The sequence below is a fragment of the Aplysia californica genome, unplaced genomic scaffold (assembly GCF_000002075.1).
Source record: "Aplysia californica isolate F4 #8 unplaced genomic scaffold, AplCal3.0 scaffold00380, whole genome shotgun sequence".
Lineage (NCBI taxonomy): Eukaryota > Metazoa > Mollusca > Gastropoda > Aplysiida > Aplysiidae > Aplysia > Aplysia californica.
This window is the reverse complement of record NW_004797650.1, coordinates 681,900-705,123: the sequence shown is the minus strand read 5'-3', so window position 1 is coordinate 705,123 and position 23,224 is coordinate 681,900. Positions and strand designations below refer to the sequence as shown.

At 39.5% G+C, this 23,224-nt stretch overlaps 2 protein-coding genes across 2 annotated transcripts in view; one reads left to right on the top strand and one right to left on the bottom strand.

The window, feature by feature from the left end:
* LOC101845564 (GATOR complex protein MIOS-A) overlaps positions 1–9,931 on the top strand; it is a 46,638-nt gene extending 36,707 nt beyond the window's left edge. Inside the window, exons 25-27 of the mRNA XM_013085495.2 lie at positions 4,485–4,578; positions 6,284–6,380; positions 7,498–9,931. Of these exons, the coding sequence (XP_012940949.1) occupies positions 4,485–4,578; positions 6,284–6,380; positions 7,498–7,603 (297 nt within the window). The 3' untranslated portion in view covers positions 7,604–9,931. The remainder of the gene's footprint in view (positions 1–4,484; positions 4,579–6,283; positions 6,381–7,497) is intronic.
* Positions 9,932–15,420: 5,489 nt separating this feature from the next.
* LOC101863527 overlaps positions 15,421–23,224 on the bottom strand; it is a gene marked incomplete in the record, with an annotated part of 17,028 nt that continues 9,224 nt past the window's right edge. Inside the window, 3 exon segments of the mRNA XM_013085502.2 lie at positions 15,421–15,990; positions 17,711–17,823; positions 20,763–20,877. Coding sequence (XP_012940956.1) covers positions 15,950–15,990; positions 17,711–17,823; positions 20,763–20,877 — 269 coding nt within the window.

The following is a 23,224-nucleotide window of genomic DNA, read 5'->3' as shown; positions in this document are numbered from 1 at the left end:
TCTTGGCCTACATGTGATGGCTTCCGTGCTATAGTTATTGCAGATAAAGTGTTTGTTTTGTAGATCTCACTACATGTTGAATGTTACTGCTTCTGATCTCCTGTAAATAAATACTGACAGTAGGTTACCAGCTTTTGTGGTGTAGTGTAGCGGTGAGGTGCTTTACAATCGCTTGCAGATGTAGGTTTGATTCCTGAGTGGAGAGGTGTTTTTTAAAATGATTAAATCAAGTACTTATCACATGCATTTAAATAAAAAATTTGTATTTGGGTGCTAGGTCAATGGTTTTTTAAATGTTTTTTTAAAATTTTGTGATAGGATGATGATGTTAGGTGAGGGTTGTTTTTTTATGGGGGGTTGTGGGTGGGGGAGATTAGCTGGATGCTATTTTTGGTTGAAAACAGTATTTAATTGTTGAATGCTGACAGACTAATAAATAATTTCTGCCTAATTCCATGGTTAGCTGTGATAACCATATCCACTATTTTTCAATTACATGTAAAAAAAGGAAAGGGTAAGGTCCTTCCTGTCTTTTGTTTGGTTCAGGCATTGGAGCTAACTCCTTGTATAATTATGATGGCGATTTTAGAGGGAATCATGATATATTGACTGTAAAGAAAAAGTGAACCATAGGCTCAACAGAAGAGGTAGAGAATATAACTTTAAATAAATAAATATAAATAGCTGTTTTATCTCCAAATTGTTAATTCTGAATGTAAATGTTTACCCATGTAATTTAAGAAAGTGAACATAGAATGTAGCTAAATAATAATTCACCATATGTCCAGACCTACATGTGATGGCTTCCGTGCTATAGTTATTGCAGATTAAGTTTTAGTTTTGTAGATCTCACTACATGTTGAATTTTATTGCTTCTGATCTCCTGTAAACAAATACTGACAGTGGGTTACCAGCTTTTGTGGTGTAGTGTGGTGGTTAGGTGCTTCACCATCGCTTGCAGATGTAGGTTTGATTCCTGAGTGGAGAGGGTTTTTAAAAAAAAAAAGATTAAACCAATTACTTATCACGTGCATTTAAATAAAAAGTTTGTATTTGGCTGCTCGGTCAATAGTTTTTAAAATGTTTTTTTTTAAATTTTGTGATAGGATGATGATGTTAGATGAGGGTTGATTTTTTTTATGGGGGGTTGTGGGTGGAGGAGATTAGCTGGATGCTATTTTTGGTTGAATACTGTATTTAGTTGGTGAACGAATGCTGACTGACTGATAAATAATTTCTGCCTAATTCCATGGTTAGCTGTGATAACCATATCCGCTGTTTTTCAATTACATGTAAAAAAGGAAAGGGTAAGGTCCTTCCTGTCTTTTGTTTGGTTCAGGCATTGGAGCTAACTCCTTGTATATAATAATGGCGATTTTTGAGGGAATCATTATGTATTGACTATAAAGAAAAAATAAACTGTAAACTCAACAGAACAGGTAGAGAATAAAACTTTAAATAAAAATAAATAGCTGTTTCATCTATTAATTGTTAATTTTTAAGGTAAATGTTTACCAGTTTTATAAGTAAACACAGTATGTAGCTAAAATATAATCACGATAATATGTATAGTATAGGCCTACATGTGATGGCTTCCGTGCTATAGTTATTGCGGGTAAAGTGTTCATTTTGTAGATCTAACTGCGTGTTGAATGTTACTGCTTCTGATCTCCTGTAAATAAATACTGACAGTGGGTTACCAGTGTCTGTGGTGTAGTGGTTACATGGTTCACCATTGCTTGCAGATGTGAGTTTGATTCCTAATTGAAAAGTTTTTATCTTTCTTTTAATCTGTCACATGCATTGAAAACAGTAGATTCTGGTTTGTATTTGTGTGCTAGACCGATGGTTTCTTAAATGTTTGTTTGAATTATGTAATAGGATGATGATATAAGGTGAGGGCTTGTTTTATTGTGTGTGTGGGGGGGGGGGGGAGAGTTTAGCTGGATGCTATTTTTGATTGAAAACAGTATTTAATTGTTGAATGCTGACTGACTAATAAATAGTTTCTGCCTAATTCTATAGTTAGCTGTTATAACCATATCCGCTGCTTTTCAATTACATGTAAAAAAAGGAAAGGGTAAGGTCCTTCCTGTCTTTTGTTTGGTTCAGGCATTGGAGCTAACTCCTTGTATAATTATGATGGCGATTTTAGAGGGAATCATGATATATTGACATGCATGTTCTGGATATTTTCACTGTTTATAATGAAATGACTATTTTCAAATGACATTTTGTTTCTAAAGCTAACCCATTTAAAAGCACACCATTTTCCCAACTGTTTTGATGATGGTCTGTGGTTTGGGGGGCCCTGGTTTGAATCCATATTGGGGCAATCATGGACTTTGGTTGTGCTGAGGATTTTTTATTTGCACACAGTCTTACTTTTAAAGAAATGGATATTTACACTTTACGTTGTGAGTGGTTGGAGGGCATCACTGGTAGGTCTTACTATTCTTTCCCCTTTATTTTTTTTTACGCCTGTCTGACTTATTCTTTCCAGCACAATTCGACCCGTTATTGTGTGGATTTGCTTTCTTTATTCTAACTCAAAAACTCAAAATATAATTTCCACATTGTATCGCACTTGGAAGGCAGACTGTTGATTCAGTTTCGTAATATTCCTATATTGCAACAAGTGCTTAACTTAAGAGAGACCCGAAGGAAGTATTTTAAATGTACAAAATAAAAAGTCTGTTCTCCGTCGTTGATCCCAACAGACTTCTCAGTTTTATAAAGGCCATTGGCCTTTACAAAAAAAATGTAATATACTGTTATTTTAAATTAGATTAAATGTAAGTTACTGTTATTTTTACAACAAAACTTTTACAGTGAATTTTTTACATTTGAATCGAAACATTGCCCAAAGCCAAGCCGCACTCTGAACTGTTATGAATGCAACCAAGTTGTGTTTCACGTGCTCATATGACCTTTTGCAGTTGCGAGGGCCATAAAACTCTTACTCTTTCATAAACAAAAAACATACACACACTCCCAAACCCACTCACACACACTCACACACACATACACACACACAGACATCCACACACACACATACACCATCTCACTCACACACACACACACACACACAAACACACACACACACAGTCGTTTACATCATTATCATCACCGCTACAACCACCACTATTACTACTGCTTCTGCTTCCTATACAACTACTTTAGCATTTACTTTCATCACTATCACCATTTCTGCTACAGTTGCTTCTACTAATACCACTGCTGCATTTGCTATGGTCACTATCACAACCACACCTACTGCCACAACTGGTTCTGCCAGAGTTGCTACTAAACTATTATATCTTATACTTCAACTTTTGCAGCTGCTACATTTTCTTCTACCACTACTACTACTACTACTACTACTACTACTACTACTACTACTACTACTACTACCACTACCACTACCACTACCACCACCACCACTACCACTACCACAGCCACAACCACTACTTCTATCACAACCACCACTGCTATGATTACCACTACCACTTCCACTGCTGCCACTAATGCAGCTACTACTACAGTGGTATCCACTTAACAGCAACCCAGATAAGAGCAACCTTCACCTCACAGCATCCTAATCTGGTGTAAAGAAATTTTCCTATATAAAATAATCCCATTTAGCAGCAGTTTTTTTCCCTTTAACAGCAGCGTTTGTTGCTATAAATTGGCCAACAATTTTTTTTAGGGTTATTTTAAAACAACGTGAACACCAAGACATGGCCTGCGATTTCAATGTCTTTGCATTCCGTCTCTTGTTAATCTCTTCACAACACCTGCTGGGGCTAAAAAATACACTGTTGAGTACATGGGCTTAGTTCAAACTCTCACCAAGGGTCATCATCCTTCGAGAGTCTTCCGTCTTCCGCCTGAGGGGGAAAATATTTGAGCCACTGCGTAACATTATTGCCCTGTGATCGAGCATCAGCTCACCTGTATGAACACAAGGTTTGGTTAAACACCAGCTTCTGATGCTACCCCATATGACATATGGTATCACTTTCTAAATTGACGCCATCACATCCTGCTATGAGGAGTCATGTAGTTGTGTGTGTATGTGTGTGTGTGTGTGCATGTGCGTGTGCACATGCATGTGTATGTGTGGGTGTGTGTGTATGCACACCCCACTGTAGAAGTAGTTGCATTAGTGGTGGTGGTGGATAGGGTTGTAGTTGTAATGGTAGTGGAAGTGATAGTATGTCTGTGTGTTTTGTGTGTGAGTGTCTGTGTATGGGGTGTGTGTGAGCAGATTATCCCTTCCTCCCTCTTCCTTTGAAAATTCGGTAAGCGACAATCTCTACCTAAGAGCAACCAAGGTGTGCTTCCCAAGGCGGGTTCATATTTGGTGGATTCAAGTGCATGTAGATCTATGTGTTATAGCTGATGGATTTATCTTTGTAGATTTAGCTGCTTACTGTTTTCTTATCTATTTATATTCTTTTGTTTCAATATTTCGTGCACAGATCACATGCTGTCCCAGTTGCCGGAAAGCTCTCCCCCGCTGTGCCATTTGTCTGTTCCATATGGGCACATCGTCTGGCACAGGGATTGAATCAGGTCAGTTGTGAGGATTGCTTTTCACTTTTCTTGTGGGTGGTTGGTAGATTCTGTTTATTTTTGTTTCCCTTCCTTGCTTCTGTCTGTTTGTCTTACTTCTTACCAGTTGGAATTTACTGTTATTGTGTCATTGTGCTTGTCTTTACTCAAACGAATCAAACCTAGTAATTTACCCCCTGGGGCAGTGCCACTGACTGTAGTGTCTTTAGGCCATTCGTTCAAGCATAGTAGAATTGTAAATGGGCTGACTCCTGTCACGCTCATAACTGTGCCGGATCTACAACAGGGAACTGCTGCTTTTTCTTACCTGATCCTTAATATTGTCATTTTTCTCTACTTCTTTTGTATGTTTGTCACTCTCTTGTGACCTGCTATTTTTGGGGTGCCTTGATAGTTGAAGCAGACCTTGTGCTGTTGAAGCTAGAGAGGTGAGCAGAATAAGTCTGATTCCCTGTAAAGACTTCTCTGTTGACACCCACCCCTTGGTGCTCGTACGACCTTATGCAGTTGCGAGCGCCATAAAACCATCTACTATTTAAAAAACAACAACCTAGTAATTGTTTCCACTTTATTTGTTTGTCAGTTTGTGCTCTTAAGGTGGAAGGTGTATTTATTTTGACCTTTGAGGCTTTGGAACATCATCTGTTCTTCTGTAGAAAACTAACTGATTTAAGGGGATGTTTTCTTCCCAAGCTACCCCACACATCTAACTGCCTCTACTCCTCAAAACAACAATTAGAACAGACATGCAGCTATTACCGAATGGCATCATGCAGAAGAGTTAACGCTCAGATGCTACTGGATCGCTAACAACAACAACAATAACAACAGGCTTTGATTTGTCTTCTGCGTCCATTAATGGCATAAGAATGAGGATAGATTTATTACTTCAATATGCTGCCTGAATTATTTGTTGTTTCCATTTTTAGCAAACATTGATTTCCTGTGAGTAGTCAAATTTAAGTTTGCTTCTGGAGGAAGTAGTTAGCGTAGGCAACAAAAGCCAAACTGAAGAGTAGCACCAAAAAAAAAGAGTAGTTGATTCTTCTTATGCTTGTTTGTACATGTATCTAATTCTGCTTCTTTTGCTTGTTTGTACATGTATCTAATTCTGCTTCTTTTGCTTGTTTGTACATGTATCTAATTCTGCTTCTTTTGCTTGTTTGTACGTATATCTAGTTATTCTTCTTTTGGCTTTTGTCACCTGTTCTGACTGCCTTGTGTGAAAAAAAGTATAGTGAGCTAACATCTAACAGTTTTGTTTTACTGCCGCGCCCCAAGGATGTGGTGCAAACTCACCATGTCTCAGGAGTGGTCAGTTTACTCATGACCCAACTTTTGACTTTTGAACTGTAGTTGACGGTGTACTCATAACCGAACTGCCTTCGACTTATGACCTAGGCACACTATCAAGTGTCTGTCTTTGGAGTGGTCTGTCTCCTCGTGAGCCAAGCCACTGAAGTTGGCCTCTTTCCGTGGAATTGTACTCATCAGTGCTTATTCTTTCCTATCGAACATCTATCACCTTTATCTCCCCTCCTTCTTTTTTTTGTTTGTTACTCTCTTGTAACACCTAAAATCTTCGGCACTTATATGACCTTATTGTGTTACAAGTGCTGTAAAAGTCTTTCTTAAACTAGAAAAAGTAGTAGTAAGTCTACTAATATCCTAACCTCTGTCTTGCAACCTTTGACCTGTTCCCCAGGAAGCGGAGCGAAGCTGACCATGTTCCAGGAGTGGTTCACCTGGTGCCAGACGTGTCGACATGGAGGTCATGCAGCACACATCACAGAGTGGTTCAGGTGGGTTGGACATGCTGGGCTGGGGGGGGGGGGAGTGTCAATTTTTAAGAATAAATTAATGAATGAAAAAGAGCCCACTTTTATTGATCAGTATGATGTAATGTGGCTTCAGAAGGGATACATTCACACCTTCCTGTCTACCTCCTTACCTCCCTACCTACCTACCTACCTGCCTACCTATTTACGTATGTACTTACTTACTTACCTACCTGCCTACCAAGTGGTTCTGGTTGGTTATACATTTTTATTTTTGCTTTTCGCTTTCAAAAAGGTTAATAAAAGTCCATTATTATAGATCAGTGCGGGATAATTTGTTTTGCTATAACATACACACAAATGCACTCATATATTATATATACATGCGCCCATGCACACACACACACACATACACACACACACATGCACACTCACACACACACACACACACACACACAATCTGCTGTAAGCTGACAATACGCCTTTGTTTAATTTTCAGCAGTTTCGAGAAAAGAGGTTTTTTGTCAGCGAACCGTTGTTTTAAGATTGGTGTTCTTCTGAAATTTGAATTTGAATTTATTAAAAAACTAGTCACAGTTGCACTTTGATTTTTGCACACAAGTGGGGTAACTGATCAGGCTTTTGATTTTGCAAATTAAAAAATTTGGCGCCAAAAATGAAAGATGGCGTTTCGTCAGCTTATGGCTGTATAGGCTGTATGTTTGTAGGTACATGCTTTTTATTTAGTCTTTAAAGACATTGGCCTACATCACATAAAGTGTGCACATTTTACAAAGAAGACTTCCGTGAAAACAATATAATAAGTTGTAAATGACATAGGTATCAATAACATTCTAAGAACTTCTTTGTACGTTATCCTCTAGTAATACCCCTTATCTTCGTCTCATCTATGAACCATTTGTGTTACAAGTGCCATGAGCTCTTACCTAGCAGGTTGTTGAAGGATGCCACTGGTATGTCCTACTTCTTTTCTTTCCCCATGTTGTTTCTGTATAATCTGTCTTGCTTCTTCCCTGCATTATATGACAGTTGTTGTGTTAAATGTGTTTCTCTTTACTCAAACTCATGCTCTTACTACTACCATACTAAAAGTAAACTGAGTTGCTCCTTTGTGTTGCAGAGAGCACAGCGAGTGCCCAGTGACAGGATGCCCCTGTAAGTGTGTGGCCCAGGACGCTGTCAGTTTGTGCCTGCCAGAGACGGGAGCCGGGATTCCGAAAGCGTGATTTCTACTGTGGTTTGTGTGTGTGTTTGTGTGTGTGTATGAGAGAGGGAGAGAGAAATCTTGAAATCTGTGAGTGGATGATACAGTAGTCTCCGCCTAAAATCCTGGTGCTCTGGAGCGAGGAAAATGCGGGATCATAGGCGAAACATCAAAGGAAGAATCCATGGTGACCCATGTTCAGGCCCGCAACCGGTAAAAATGGTCTCCCTTTACTCTAAAATGTATTGGCGTGACCTCTGGTTGGGTTTATGACTTATGGCGAACAAAGAGTTGTCAACCTTGATGACCGATCACAGTGGCAATGGACATGCCATTTTCACTTATTTTCCTATCGTGAGTCTCAAGATCGCCCATATCCAGTTGCTCCTCCCCTTTACCTGTCTGAAATTTATAGCTTTTCATCTCTGACTGAGTCTCTGCTGTCAGTAAATTATGATCTGAAATGCGGGATCTTAGCCGAATGTAGATCTTGAGAGCGGGATCTTGGGGGTGACTTTTTTGTAGTAAATATTCTGTGTTCTTAAAACAGCAGGATCGTAAGCAGTAGGATCTTTGGCAGAGACTACTGTAGTCATTTGTAACAAAATTTGTGGGTAATCACTCTTTATAGGATCTGTGTGTGGGTGATAGTCACTTGATACTTGAATGCTACAAATTGACTGCTTACTGTAAGACTCGGCCATGTGCCATTTTGAAAAGCGATTTATGACAGAATCTTTCACAGAAAAGTTGAGCTGTCTTCAAGAAACTTTTTACGGATTCACTTCTCAGAGGCAATGTAATGAAATGTGAGGGGGGGGGGGGGGGAATTGTCTTCCACAGCACATTGGTTCCTAAGCTCATGGTTCAGGTTCGCCGTTGGCTCTAGAGCCCTTGACACTTCTGTAAAGTTTTACAAAATCGTGAGATATGATTATTTATTTAAATTTATAGAATAGTAACTTGTACCTTAGTGTCTACTGGAAGGCAGTTGGCTCTTCCAATATGGATCACTTCACAGTATTCTCCCAGAAAAAAGTTTATAATATAAAATGGAATGTTTGTAAAAATTGTGGTGAGCCGCTGAATGGTCTCACTGAATACTGAATTAGATTTTGTGTATTTTGTAAAATAATCAAATGTGCCCAACTTTCCTCCATTGCCTTATATGTTTCTGAACCTTGTGTGCAATGTTATTGTATTTGAAAAGATTTTGCTATAATCGTGGCTAACTTTATAGGGAAATTCCCTGTGTCCCTATTTATGAATGCATTCCATTGAGAAATGCAGCTGTGGAGAGCAGGCTTACTTAACTCTGTCTGTGCCAATCATAAATGTATCATCAACATAGCATTATCTCCAGTCTGAAACTGACTCATTTTTTGGTGCGTCTGTGCCCTCAGTTTGCTAGGAATTTTTTCTGACTTCATTTTCTTGTGTGTTATTTTTTTTTTTCTTTCATTTTGATACGCAACATTTCTACTTCATTTGATCAAACTGTTTTTGTACCTGGCTTTCCCAGCAACGCCTTAATACTGTCACATTTACAACACACAGGTCTAGCACAACTGTAGAAGTCCTTGTGGCTTGGACAGATTTGCATATTTATGAGGACTTCTGAGTTATAAGTTGTAACATAACAATTGAGGCAAGTTCTTCCTATTTTTCATTCCTATTTGTGTGTTTTCGCCACTGATACATGTTCATGTAGTTTATAAGAAATCGAAATTACTTACACATGGCATTAACTGTTAAGTTGTGAAGCTGAAGAGTCGAAACGAGTGATGTGTGTATTAGTGTTCTGCAGTGCCCATGGCAAGTGTGTTTTATGAGATGTATGTTAATGCCAGGTGCAAGAGACAGAGGTATGTTATATTGTGAGATGTATGTTAATATCTGGTGCCAGCGACATGTGTGTTGTTTTGTGAGGTGTGTGTTAATGTTTGATGGTGGGAGGAATGGTGAGATGGTGTTACTATTTAGTTGTGGGTGTACATGTTCATACATTGTGTTCTGCCTCATTTCTTTCAGGCCTCTTTGTTCCGTGCGTTGTGTCACAGGTTTTTTATTGATAATTTTTCTAATCACTGTCTTTTTAAAAATAATATGTTTACTTTCAACCCAATTGATATCATTTCGTAAGGGTGCTTGTTGGAATCAGTAAATTTAAGTGTATTACAACCCGGTATTGTAAATAGCATACAAGTCTACAATTGTAGATCTAGTCTTTGATTGTCATATGGTGGGAGAGCGGTGACCAGCTACTGACATTTTGCTATCTCAGAATTACAAAGTTCCATCTGACATTTTTGGCCGTTTTGAGTTGCTATGACAGCAGGTCAGAAACCAAATGTTCTATGTGCTCTATCAAAATCGTAAGCTTATTCTGAGTCGTTATTGAGATATTCAAAGAATTGCATTCGAAAAAGCGTGAACATGCTGTACAACTCAAATATTTTTATGTCAAATATCTCAAAATTAGGTTCTGAGCAGATAGAACTTTGTAATTCTGAGGTAGCAAGCTGTCTCGGGGGCAGATCGTAATGATAATGGTCTCCATCACATAACGTTCATTTTTTGGAGTTTTGTTTTTGTATGCCTGCCATGTGGAGGGTTGATGTGATGATTCTGACATATATGTTTGTGGAATGAGCAGACAGAATACAGTCAAACTCTATTATGCCCCCCCCCTCCCTTTCCCCCCACCCTTATCCTTATATTGCCAGTCCCACCTACCCCCAGGTTTTGCCAGTGCACAAAAAAGAACACCCTACATTACATACAGCTGAAATTGTCTAAGATGGCCACTCACTGTCGAGGAGAAAAGTTGTTGTCTTAGACAGGTGGACGTCTGGGACAGAGTCATTGTAGTATTTTTAAATAATGCAAATTGGGAAATGGAAAGGATTTGTTTGTACTGGTGATTGTCTTGGACAGGTGGCCGTTAGAGCAGGTTTGACTGGATTTGCCCTTTTAAATGGCCACCTGCCAACAGCCTGAGTTGTCCGACCCTTACTTAACTATTTTTAATCTGGCCTCACGACACCGCCAACGAACTGGCTGCCGAAGACACACGCTACAAGCAGTAATAATCTCCCTTTTGCCTTCACACACTTTTAGGAGCTAGCAGTTGTCACATGTAGGAAGCCTGAAAGCTTTCTCATCCAATTTAAGTGAAATAACGTATTAACATTGTTCTTCCTCTAATTGTGACAGAATCATTTCCTTTGACTGAGCAGTCTGTATGATTTAACAGGGCGGCATTAAAACCCAGTTATACATACTGCCAGCCCCACTACCGCCAATTTCATTTTCGTACCAAGGTCGTCGGTATAATAGGGTTTGACTGTATTTGTTTCTTAAATACTCTTATTTAAACATTTTTAAATATGTATAAATGCAATAATCATAGACTTTCTTCCCTTCCCAGTGTGCATTTGTATGGTTGCATGTATTACTGAATGTTCATCTTTTCCAAGATATCTTCTCAATCTAGATAAGGATGACTCATTTGTTTATATGTGGAAACCCACATAATAGAAATGGTAATACAATATACTAATTTCTTTATTAATCTATTTGTGACTCATAAATTACATTAAATGGTAAAATTACAACTATCTGTGTATTTTATCCAGTTTAAAAAAAATTTAAAGTTTATAAGCCTACCTACCATTGCTTTCTGGATTTTGTCAGATTGGTCAAAGGAAAATTATGAAAGGTAGAATCGATAGCTTTACCTCTCATATGTATTTGAACATAATGATCTGCTTTGTGGTCCTATGAAGAAAAATGGTAAGGTGTTGATACTGAGGTTTCCAGATGTTTAAAATCTTTTTAGTTAATTTCAGAAACTACATGTACTGCCTTTCTGGTATCAACTGTTATTAATATATATTTTTGTTTCTTTTCAAGATCTAAAAAAAAAAATCTCTTTTTAGAGGATCTAATTCATGCTGCTCAGCTTTGTAAAACATCTGTGTAATGCTTGTTAAAAATAATTGCCAAATGAGCCCATCCTATACTCTAAAGTACCAACAGAACTAATTTATTTTAGCTGAAACTGAAAAATAAGTTTTGTCATAAAAGTCATTCATGTAAAGTACTATTTCGAACATATGAGCATCCCCTTAATGTTGTGAGTGAGATATTCGTCAAGTCCCTAATGGAAACGGGGAACAATAGATGAGTTCTCTTCAGAAAAAGTAGAAGGTCCGGTCTTCACTTGGTACCAGAATATGAAGTGAAGCTTTTTCCTGGAGTTTTTAAAACTTTACTTCCAAGTTCTCTTGATTTGTGGCAAGTTTTTCTAGTTTGCCTGCCTTTTCAAAATGGTTCTAATCTTTTTTTTTTTTCTTTTTTGCCGTTTCATGTGATCTCCTTGCACTTGAATAAGCTGATTACAATAAATTACATGTGTGCATGACTTTGGGGATATGAATTCATCTGTGTATAAAATGTGTGTTTGAGATGTCTAAAGATACTCCTTTTGTTGTTGAAGAAAATAAAGTGTTGAAATTGCTCAATACCATCTTGTGTTAAGGTGAATTTTGTTTGATTCATGTCTTGGTGTAATGAAACTTGGATGCAATGAAAAGGGGAATCTAGGTCTTTCTTGCTGAGGTCAACTTTCATCAGAATAGTATATATGGTATATTATATAAAAAAGACTTTCCTACTTCACTTACTGAAAATAGGGCTTAACTTTTACTTTTTTTGTACCACAAGTTATTGAGGAGGAGATGCGAGTATCCACCCCTTGGCGCTCATATGACCTTATGCAGTTGAGAGCGCAGTAAAACCTTACTAAAGCTAAAAGGAGATGCAATTTTTGGATGTGGGCCGGTGTTACCCTTTTGGATTGTCATCCTGTTTATTTTAAGGGTTCCTGTGACTCTGTCGATCCATATTTTTCTTGGTCTTGTTGCTTTACTCTATGAGGTTATTTGAACTGTGGTACTTCCAGATCTAGTACCCATCTCTGGCAAGACTTGGTCAAGTGGGTAAAGACTAAGAGTCTCTAAGGATGTAATGGATACATGGGGATGATTAGCAGGTGGTATGGTATGGTTTGCTTCTTTTTCCCTATCAAACATGTATCGTCCTATTTTCTCCTTCTTTTTGTGTGTGTTACTCTCTTGTAAAACCTCTAATCTTCCACACTTATATGACTTACTTGGTGTGTGGTTAGAAGGCGCCATTGGCAGGTCCTACTTCTTTACTTTCCCTCTGTTGATTCTGTCTGTCTGTCCTGTACCAGGGCGGTGCTACTTACTGAAATGTCTTTAGGCCATTCCCAAAGGGGGAATATTAACATGCTCTTAGGCACAGTAGAATTGTAAATGGGCTGATTTATCAATGTCATGCTGCTATTGTGCCGGAACGACATAGGGGTAACTGCTGCTTTTTCTTTCCTCATCCTTACTATCGTCATTTTTTCCTCTACTTCTATTGCATGTTTGTCACTTTCTTGTGAATTATTATTTCCGGGGTGCCTTGATAGTCGGAGCAGACTTTGTGCTGTTGAGGCTAGAGAGGTGAGTAGAGCAACCCTGATTCCCCATTTGGACTTCTCTATTGACATTCACCCCTTGGCGCTCATATGACTTTATGCAGTTGCGAACGCCGTAAAACCTTACTAAAACTAAAACTGTCTTAGTCCTAGCACTAACTGACCATTATTGTATCGGTGTGCTACTCTTTACTCAAACAAATAAAAAATAGATCGGCTTGTGTTACAAGTGCCGTAAAACTCTTACTAAAACCAAAAAAAAAAATGGATACATGATATGTCCGACAGCAGACCAAAGGCCATGATGTAACACATTTGGAACTGTCACAATCATACGCATATCGAAAACACGATTCTGCTAATTTCATAACATACGTGTTATTGTTTGTCTTTTTGGATTTCAGATAGGTAAAATTATTTGAAAAATCTGAATAAAATCATGAAGCTATAGGGCCTACTCCTTTTCCAAAGCTGAAATGCCCAGAAACACAGCGTTTTCAAGTGTTGTTGAATAACCGGAGTAGGCGTCCTCATTGAGTATCATTGAGGTAAACTGTCCCGAGCAAACCAGAGTTCAAGAAAAACTCGTTAGGGATTTGAACTACTACGATCCTCATCATTCGTCCAACCTGCTGTCAACAGCTCCCCCCACCCCCCAATGATGTACAAATTGTACATTAATCCAGTGTGGTAATTCCCAAAGAGACAATTTCTCCAGTCTGAAAGGACCAATGTAGCGAACAAGACAAATGAATAATAAGCTCCACAATACGATGCCCAAGTTGGGCCCACGAAAACTTAGTTGAGCAAAATAGCCCATTGGTCACACCCCTCTTACCACATAAATACCAGAAACAAAATGTTTGGTGTCAGATTCAATTCCAACTTTATGATCAAACATAGACTCTATCTTCATAGAATGTCTGGACTTTGGAAAGACCCGAAGGAAATACTTAATTAAGTGTAAATGTACCAGTTCAAAGAATTTGTTCGGCACGCTGATCTCAACAGAATTCTTAAGTTCATGAAGTCCGTTGGGGTGTTAACTCTAAAATGTAAGAGCGGGTGGTTGGAGGATGCCACTGGTAGTTACAACGTTTTCAAAATCATGCTGCTAGGCTTGTACTAACGAAAAAGAAGAGGGACCACATTACTCCCATGTTAAGAACGTTGCATTGGCTTCCCGTGTCAGCTAGAATGTCATATAAAATTGCAATATTATGTCATAAATGTGTCAATAACAAAGCTCCCTCATATCTTAGAAATCTCATCCAGATTTATGTTCCATCTAGATCACTAAGATCAGGCGATCAGTATCTTTTAAGAGTTCCCAGAAAAGGCGGTAAAAAATTAGCTGAAAGATCGTTTGCCCACCTTGCTCCGTAAGTTTGGAACTCTCTTCCCCAACCCTTGAGACATACAACATCTGAGTCTAAATTTTAAAAAATCTTTAAAGACACATTTAATGACATCCTTTTTAAGTCAGTAGATTCATGTTCAATACAATGTTATGTAAATGTCTATGAATCCATTTATGTATTTTGTGAATTGCAGTGTATATATTATTTTATGTTCATTTCGTGACGATGTGTAATCGTGTGCGTGTGATAAGCAAGTAGATGTGTGTGTGTGTGTGTGTGTGTGTGTGTGTGTGTGTGTGTGTGTGTGTGTGAGAGAGTGTTTGGCATACATGTGTGTGCACATGTGTGCGTGTTATGTGTTCGTGAGTGTGCATGCGTGTGTTTGTGTGTGTGTATGTGTATATGTGTGTATTTGTGTGTATATGAGTGTGTGGATTTGTGTGTGTGTGTGTGTGTGTGTTTGTGTCGCGTGCATGAATATTGTTCTTACATGCATTTATGTAAAGCGCCTAGAGTTGTGTTTACACGAGAGTGGGCGCTATAGAAATGATCTTCATTATTATTATTATTATTAGGTCTTACTTCTTTACTTTCCCCTCTGTTGTTTCTGTCGTCTGTCTTACTTTTTCCACAGCACTAAATGACTATTATTGTGTCAATGGACATCTCTTTACTCAAACAAACTAACATAATGTAAGCAGTGCTATTTCAAGCACATGAAATTGCTGATTTTAAACTGAATTTTTACTTTTCATCTTTAGATACTAACGTGAGTACAATCAACTTGTGTCTCGCACGCTCATGTGACCTATGCAGTTGCGAACGCCGTAAAGCTCTTACTACTTACCAAACTGAAACAGTTTCCTCCCTATCATTAACAATACAAACGATGAAACCACAGTATCAGTCCCCTGAAGGAAGTGCTGTGGAGAAATTGCTGGAAATAATTCAAACAAACTGAACACCTGCCATTGGGCGAAATGTTTATTTTCTTTGTATTGTTGTTTGTGTCCAAGTCATATGGTATGGGCCCTATTGACAAGTATGGAGGTATTGGATAAAGAGACGATGTTTTATATTTTCAACAGTTCATTGAGATAACAAGACATTATTGAGGTAAGAAGACATGACATTATTGAGATAATAAGACATTGAGATAACAAGACACTATTGAGATAATAATACATAATTGAGATAGAAGACATCATTGAGATAAAAAGACACTGAGATAACAAGACATTATTGAGCTAACGAGACATAGAGATAATAATGCATACACGAGACAACAAGACATTACTGGGATGACAAGGAGTTGAGATAATAATGCAGAATTGAAATAAGAAGGCGTCATTAAGATATGAAGACCACTGAAAAAAGAAAGCATAATTGAGATAAGAAGACATCATTGATCAATTATGAGTGACATGACAAATATCTTTGAGATAATATGACTCATGGCTAGGTCTTCTTGGTTTGTCTTCCATTGAGTCACACCTCAGTTATTGTTCTCTGTGGCCCTGTTGTTCTTTGTTTGACCTGCGGAGAGAAAGAATCGATAAGAGTTGGCTTTGGCCGCCACCTGGGCAAAATTCAAAATTTCCTACCAACTGAATACGTTTAATGTGTCCCGCGCACTCATATGACCGTATGCAGTTGCGAGCTCCGTAAAACACTTACAAAAAATGAAAAAAAGGAGAGAAAGGAGAGAGTTGGGGCCTTCCATAATGACACGTTCTGGTACATGTATCTGTATAGGTTTGTGGATAGACAACGAAAACTTACTGAGTTATTGACAATCTACGACAACTTCTAAACACATTAATTGTGAAAAAATATACACACTCATCCGGACGGGTGGGCCCACTTACCATTAGACAAACACAGGCTCCAAGATTTCAAGGCGAGCCCAAACGCTTCCTTTAAAAATCATTTAGAAAATTAACAACTTTCGTACGATTTTGATAATAACGTTTTTCATTTAAAATGCATCTTTTAGCTACAAAAAAGTGGAGGAGAAATACACGAAGAAAAGAGAGGAAGAAACTCTCAAAGGGACAAAAGGGAGGGAGACAGTCTCCAAGGAAGAAAAGGGAAAAGATCAACCCCCCCCCAAAAAACAACAACCCGAAAACAAACAAACCTCCCTCCCCCCCCACAACTCGCCCCTCCCACCCCCCCCACCAACCCCCCCCCCCAACCAACCAACCAACCAAACAAACAAACAAACAGACACACGACCCAACAAAAGTGAAAAGAATGACAAAAAGTAGAATTATAAAACTCTTCTACTGTTGAAAAGCTTTTTTCCACCTCATAATTGACCTCTTGCCTTTGTATGTTGCAGGTGTCTTACTTCTCAAAAAAAGTTAGACAATACCTGTATATAGCAGTCTACAGGCTGAAATTGTTTGCTGTTGTCACAATGAAGATGTTGTGGTATATATATATATATATATATATATATATATATATATATATATATATATATATATATATATATATATATATATATATATTATAAAATAGAAGAGTGTCATGTCCAACACTACACACAAACAGGGCACGTAGGCCTAGTTTGTATAAAATGAAGTACAGGTAGTGGTTTTGTTGGGCTAGTGGTTAGGCTCTCGGATTCTCACACATGAGCGTCGTGAGGTCATGGGTCGAATCCCGGGCCAGACAAAGATCGTACATAACAAGATTGTTCACACAGCCAAAAAAAGTGTCCGCAGAAATCCGCGCTTTGTTTCAGATGGCACTGCAGTCTTTGTTTTGAAGCTATCTTCTGTTTCTCCAAAAGAAGAATAGGAATAGCACAGTTTGTTAATTTCACTTTTATTGTTTTTCACACAAAAGCAGGGTAACTCTGTTCGCAAAGTCAACGCTTTTTCGAAGAGGGTGCAACCGAATTTTGTTGACACATTTTAATTAGCCCAAAAGAGAAGAGTGAACTATCTTGATAATTATACACGATCTTTGTGTCAGAGGCCCGATGTTGTGTCTTTGGAAGATGCATTTTAAACAATGGGTATTTGATATAGAGAATGATCTTGTCAGACGTTTGAAAGCTTTATCAGATCCTTGCGCTGTGTGCTTCCCGGAGGATGTTTCTTGGTGTTCTTGGATCTGCTGAAGTAATGATATTATCTATTGTAAAGCCCACAGGGCTTGCTACTGATTGGGAAATTGCGCTATGGAAACGCTAATTATTCATCTATCATGTCTGTATTGTAATTAGCATTTCATACAGACTTACAGTACTTTGCGTAGTCTCCTCGAACGTTGTTGATGGTTTCTGTTGCCGTGGCGTCCACGCTAGGGCAGTTGCGGGTCACGTTGTCTATACAGTTGAGCAAACGCCTTTGGGCCCTGCAAAAAGTGGTAAGTGTTTCAGGTCGTAGATATCAAGGCTGGCACCATTGTGTCAATCCGTAGCATTGGCATCGCTGAAGTGTGTCTTTATCCACACCTTCCGTCCGACCGGACGAAGAAAAAAACAAACAAGCTGTGCATGATTTTCGATGCAGTTGGTAGGCCCGAGGCCGCGGCTCCTCCGACGACAAGAGGTTCGTTTAAAAACTTGTTTAAAACTACATCTTATCGTAAAAATATAGGCAATATCAAAATCGGAACAAGTGTGACAAAAGTAACAAAATAAATCGCGGTTGATGACTCTTTAAAAAAAAAATGGATTTTGAAGATCACAAAAGAAGTAATTTTAACCAAGATTGCATCATCTATATCTATATTATTTGTAAAAGTTCGTCATTTTGGTTGCCTAAAACTTCCGAACCACTTAAATTTCAAATTTGAAAAAAAAAATAGCGGTGGTTCAGGAACAATTAAAGGGTGCACAATTGTATTAAGGAGTCTGAAGTCACTGTAGTTTAATTTTCAGTTTTTCATAAGTTTCGTTTAGATATAATCTTGGGAAAGTCCTGTAAACAAGTGAGGCTTCCGTTCACAAGCAGTGCGCACTGTTTCCACAATGATTTGACGATCGATTCTTTTGAGTTCGTTCATCAAACGGGTACCCAACTATTATTTTGTGAAAGTTCGTCACTTTGGTCGTCTAAAACCTCCGAACCACTTAACTTTCGAATTTGAAAACCCCCCACAAATTTGCGGTTGAACAGAACCATTTAAAGGGTGCACAGTTTAATTAAGGAGTCTGATATAGACAATGCAAAGTGTGTTGAATCGGCTCGATAAGCTTATCACCTGGGCCAGGATGAAGTTTAAAGCTAAAAAGTCTAGAAGCCTGACTATTAACAAAGGAAAACAGAAGCAACTGAAGTTCACAATTGCAGGGGAGCAAATGCCCACAGTAAAAGAACAACCCGTGAAAAGTTTGGGTCGGTGGTACTCAGGAACTCTGTCTGATAGGAGTCAAGGCGTGGAAATCATGAAGCAGGCTGAAAATGGGCTGAAAGCAATTGACCAGACAAAGCTTCCAGGAAAGCACAAGATATGGTGTCTACAGTTTGCCCTCTACCCTCGATTGGCGTGGCCACTGACAATGTATGAAGTTGCTTTGTCAAGAGTTGAGATGATCGAAAGAAAGTGTAACAGCTACATCAGGAAGTGGCTGGGGCTACCCCGTACCATTAACACGTCATCCCTGTACAGACATAGAGGTGCGCTTCAACTACCTCTCACGTCAATTGTGGAGATCTACAAAGCAGGCAAGATTAGAACCGTTTTGATGTTGAGAGAATCAAGGGATAAGGAGATCAGTGGAAAACCTCCAGATGTCAAAACAGCCAGAAAGTGGAAGGCAGAAGTTGCAGCTAACGAGATCATCTCTGCATTGGAGCATGGGGACATTGTCGGTCCAGCGCAACCTGACAGATTAGGGCTAGGTAATGGCGACTTTAGACCTTTCAGGAAAATGTCTCAGCGAGACAGAAGAAAAGCTGCAACAAGACATATGCAAAAGATGGAGGCAGAGAGGCGAGAAATTCATCTCATCCAGTGTAGCCAGCAAGGACAAATGACCAGATGGGAAGAGCATGTTGTGGAAAGAAAAGTCGGGTGGAGTGACATCTGGAAGTGGAATACATCAAGGCTGAGCTTTCTTCTCCGGTCTACGTATGATGTTCTGCCTTCACCGGTGAACCTTGTCAGATGGAAGGTACAGGAGGACAACAAGTGTAGATGCGGTAAGCTAGGAACCATGAAGCATATTTTGTCAAACTGCAACCTAGCTCTTAACAGATACACCTGGAGACACAACGAGGTGTTGAAAGTGCTCACGAAAATGGCGACACAACAGGTGGAAGAAGGAAAATATGCCCCCAAGATACAGAAGCATGGACCCACCAAGACTGCGTTCGTTCCGCAAGGAAGCAAGGTTGCCAAAAGAAAGAAAACGAACGAAGCCATGAAAGACCAGAGCGGAGGCACATGGGAAGTAGCTGCTGACTTAAAAGGCTTTGAGAGATTCTTCCCCATTCCAACTACGAAAAAGCCAGACATTGTGTTATGGGAGGAAAAAGACAAAGAGGTACACTTGGTAGAGCTCACGGTGCCCCACGAGGACAATATCTATGCCGCTCATGAGCGGAAAGAAAACCGTTACGAGGCACTCGTCGAACAATGTGAGGAGGCAGGATGGAAGGCAACCCATTTTCCGGTAGAGGTAGGATGCAGAGGTTTTGTAGCAACAAGCGCCCGTAAGTGGATGAGAGTGGCAGGACTTACTGCAAAGAAAAGCAACGAACTCACAAACTCCCTTCAGGAGACAGCAGAGAAAGCCAGTCATTGGATCTGGTTGAAGCGAGAGGACTCAAGCTGGAATGAATCCTAAAGTTGGCAGCAGAGGAAAACAGTCGAACTAACATGGAGACCTCACATCGGTGAGGGGGCTCGGTGCGTCAGAAAAGCTGTAGAGAGGAAGAGCCCGAAACAGCGACGCATTCTCTCCTGATGATCTCCATGCTAGAGTCCGGGATACGGAGCGTTCGACGGTGAGCAGTGCATACGGCTGTTTAGACTACGTAGTCAAAGTAGTTTAATTTTCTGTTTTTCATTAGATCCGTTTAGATCCAATCTTGGGAAAGTCCGTTTTCTAAGACGCCTTGTAAACAAATGAGGCTTCCGTTCACAAGCAGTGCGCACTGCTTCCACCCTGACTCGACGGTCGATTCTTTTAAGTACGTTCATCGAACGGGTACAGAGCTAGTATAGCATATTCTTATCACAAAGAGGGCGAACAACTCTCACTTTATGCTGACCTTGTAATATGCCGTGACGCTGTCACTCTTTGACTAGTCTCTTTTCTCTAACTAACTGTAACAAGATGGTACCTGCAGACGTTTTCGATGGAAGGTCCGACTGATTGGATGTCCTCCCAACACAGAGTCAGTTGGCTGGACACTAGCTCCGGTGGGCATTCTCGGCGGGAAGGGGGTGGAAAGGGACCTGCAGGGGAGGGGAAAGGAGGGGGGGTGGTCATATGCTTAGATTAGATATAATATATGCGTGTGTGTGAGGGGGGGGGGTTAGGGGCAGAGGTTTAGAATATGTGCATGTGTATGAGGGGGGAGGGTTGTTAGAGGTTTAATAATAATAGCTAGAACGTCAATTCTGACAATGACCAATATATTCAGAGAGGAGAATATATATTATTTCTCCAGCGAAATAAAAGAATTCGAAGAATCTAAGGTTGAGATGACTTGTGGCTTCTGAATTGGTTAATGAGACCTATTCTAACAGAGAAAAGTTGCCACATTTAGAATATTTAGAAGCTCCATTTCCACTTGTGATTGTGTGCATCAAGCGGACTTCTCTCTTGATTTCAGCATTTCTTTTTCGTGAAGCCTCATATGATTTGCTGCTCACTGTGACGGCTGCTCTCTAGCTGGGTTTGTCACGAACTAGGCTCTCCTTGTTGAAGTATTTGTGTTGAAGACCTTCAGGGACATATTTAGGGTGTCTTTGTAGCGCCTTTTTGGTGCGCCAACCTTGTGCTTCGACCCAAAGGACAGTTCAAAATAGAATACAGCCTTTGGAGTTATGAAGTTTGGCATTCTTACAAAATGGCCAACCCAGCGAAGTTGAGCCCTTTTGAGGTTAGAAAATAGACTCTCAGCATTTGCCCTTTTGAGAACTTCGGCGTCTGGTATTTTATACTTCCTTTTGATGCCAAGAACCCTCCTGAGGCATTTCATGAAATGATTAAGGTTCTTGGAATGGCATTGGTACCACCATCCAAATCGCGCACCATACAATGCCACAGCAGTCCCAGATATTTGCTCTGAGTCTGCCAAAGGGTGCACTAGCTTTATTCATACCTAAAGCTATTTCTGCTTCGATGTGAGCCTTTGAAGATTGAAAACGGCCAAGATATTTAAAGCTGTCAACCTTGCTCAGTGTTGTTTAATGTATATCGATTATAGGAGGGATGGTCTGCATATCACCAGCGACAGGCTGGAAGAGAACTTCTGTCTTTTCTGTGCTTATTGTAAGTCCGAAGGTTTCACATGCATTTGAAAACGGATCTACACGTTTTTGCATGCTGGGCTTTTTTAAAGAGCAAGTAGCGCGCAACCATCGGCAAATAGCAGCTCACAGACATGCATTGTGCTAGTTTTTGTTTTTGTCTGCAGCCTATGAGAGTTGAAGACTTTACTGCTGTCCAGTCTGTACCTGATGTCAATGCCTGCAGGGGAGCGCTGGAGCTCTTCATGCATCATCGCTGAGAACATGATGCTGAAAAATGGTGGTGTCATCACACAGACCTGCTTCACTCCATTTGTCACTCAAAAAGCTCCAGACATATCACGATTTCTCTAGACAAATTTAATGTGTTCATGGCTCACCATAGTTATTAACTTTGGTGGACAACCGTACTTCGCTAGGGTTTTCCAAAAGCCTTTACGACCAACGGTTTCGAACGCCTTTGTTAAATCAACAAAGGTCATGTACAAGGCTTTTTCCGATCAGAGGTTAAGAATGTTTGTTTTGAATGTATACCTAGGGGAGGGCAGAGGTTTAACGTATATGTATTTGTGTGTGTATGAGGGTTGGGGGGGGGCAGGGGGTATCAGAGGTTTAGCGTGTATATACATGTATGTATGAGAGGGGGATTTATGTGTAAATTGGCAGGGGGAAAAGGGGGAGGGGGTGAATTTTTGAGTGTATATGTGTGTGTAAAGGGGATGGGTGGGGACTGGGGATAGAGTGTATATGCGAGGCAGCGTTGTAAAATCAGGCGCTCGTCAAAATAGTGAAAGTGAAGAAACTGGCATTTTCCCTCAGGCTTTGAATTTTTAAAATCAAAATTTGTTGTTGTTGGCTCAACACCTTTCATGCCATTACAGAAAACATTCCTGTGTGGATTTTACTGAAAAACTTTGATTAAAGGCATCTAAGATGTAAATTTTCAGTTCCCACGGACTTTCAAACTACGGAAATAACGCAACTTTGGCTGTCATTTTCTCGCTAATTTTATCTCTGAAACCAGGCGATCCCTACCTCCTTCATTCACCAATATCTTGACTTGTACAAAAGATAAATCGATATTTTTTTCCATCAAAAGCAAGGCAAATAAATGGATATTTTTTTCCCTTCAAAAGCAAGGCAAATGGACCGGTTTTAAGATGATACCAATAACTCCACATGTCCCAAAATTGACGAGCGCCTGATTCCACCGGGCCATGACACGTAATATATGTTTGTGTGTTGGGGGAGGGGGGCTAAGACCGCTAAGAGTGTAATTGTGTACTTATTATGTTTGTATATTTATTTTATATTTATAATATATATA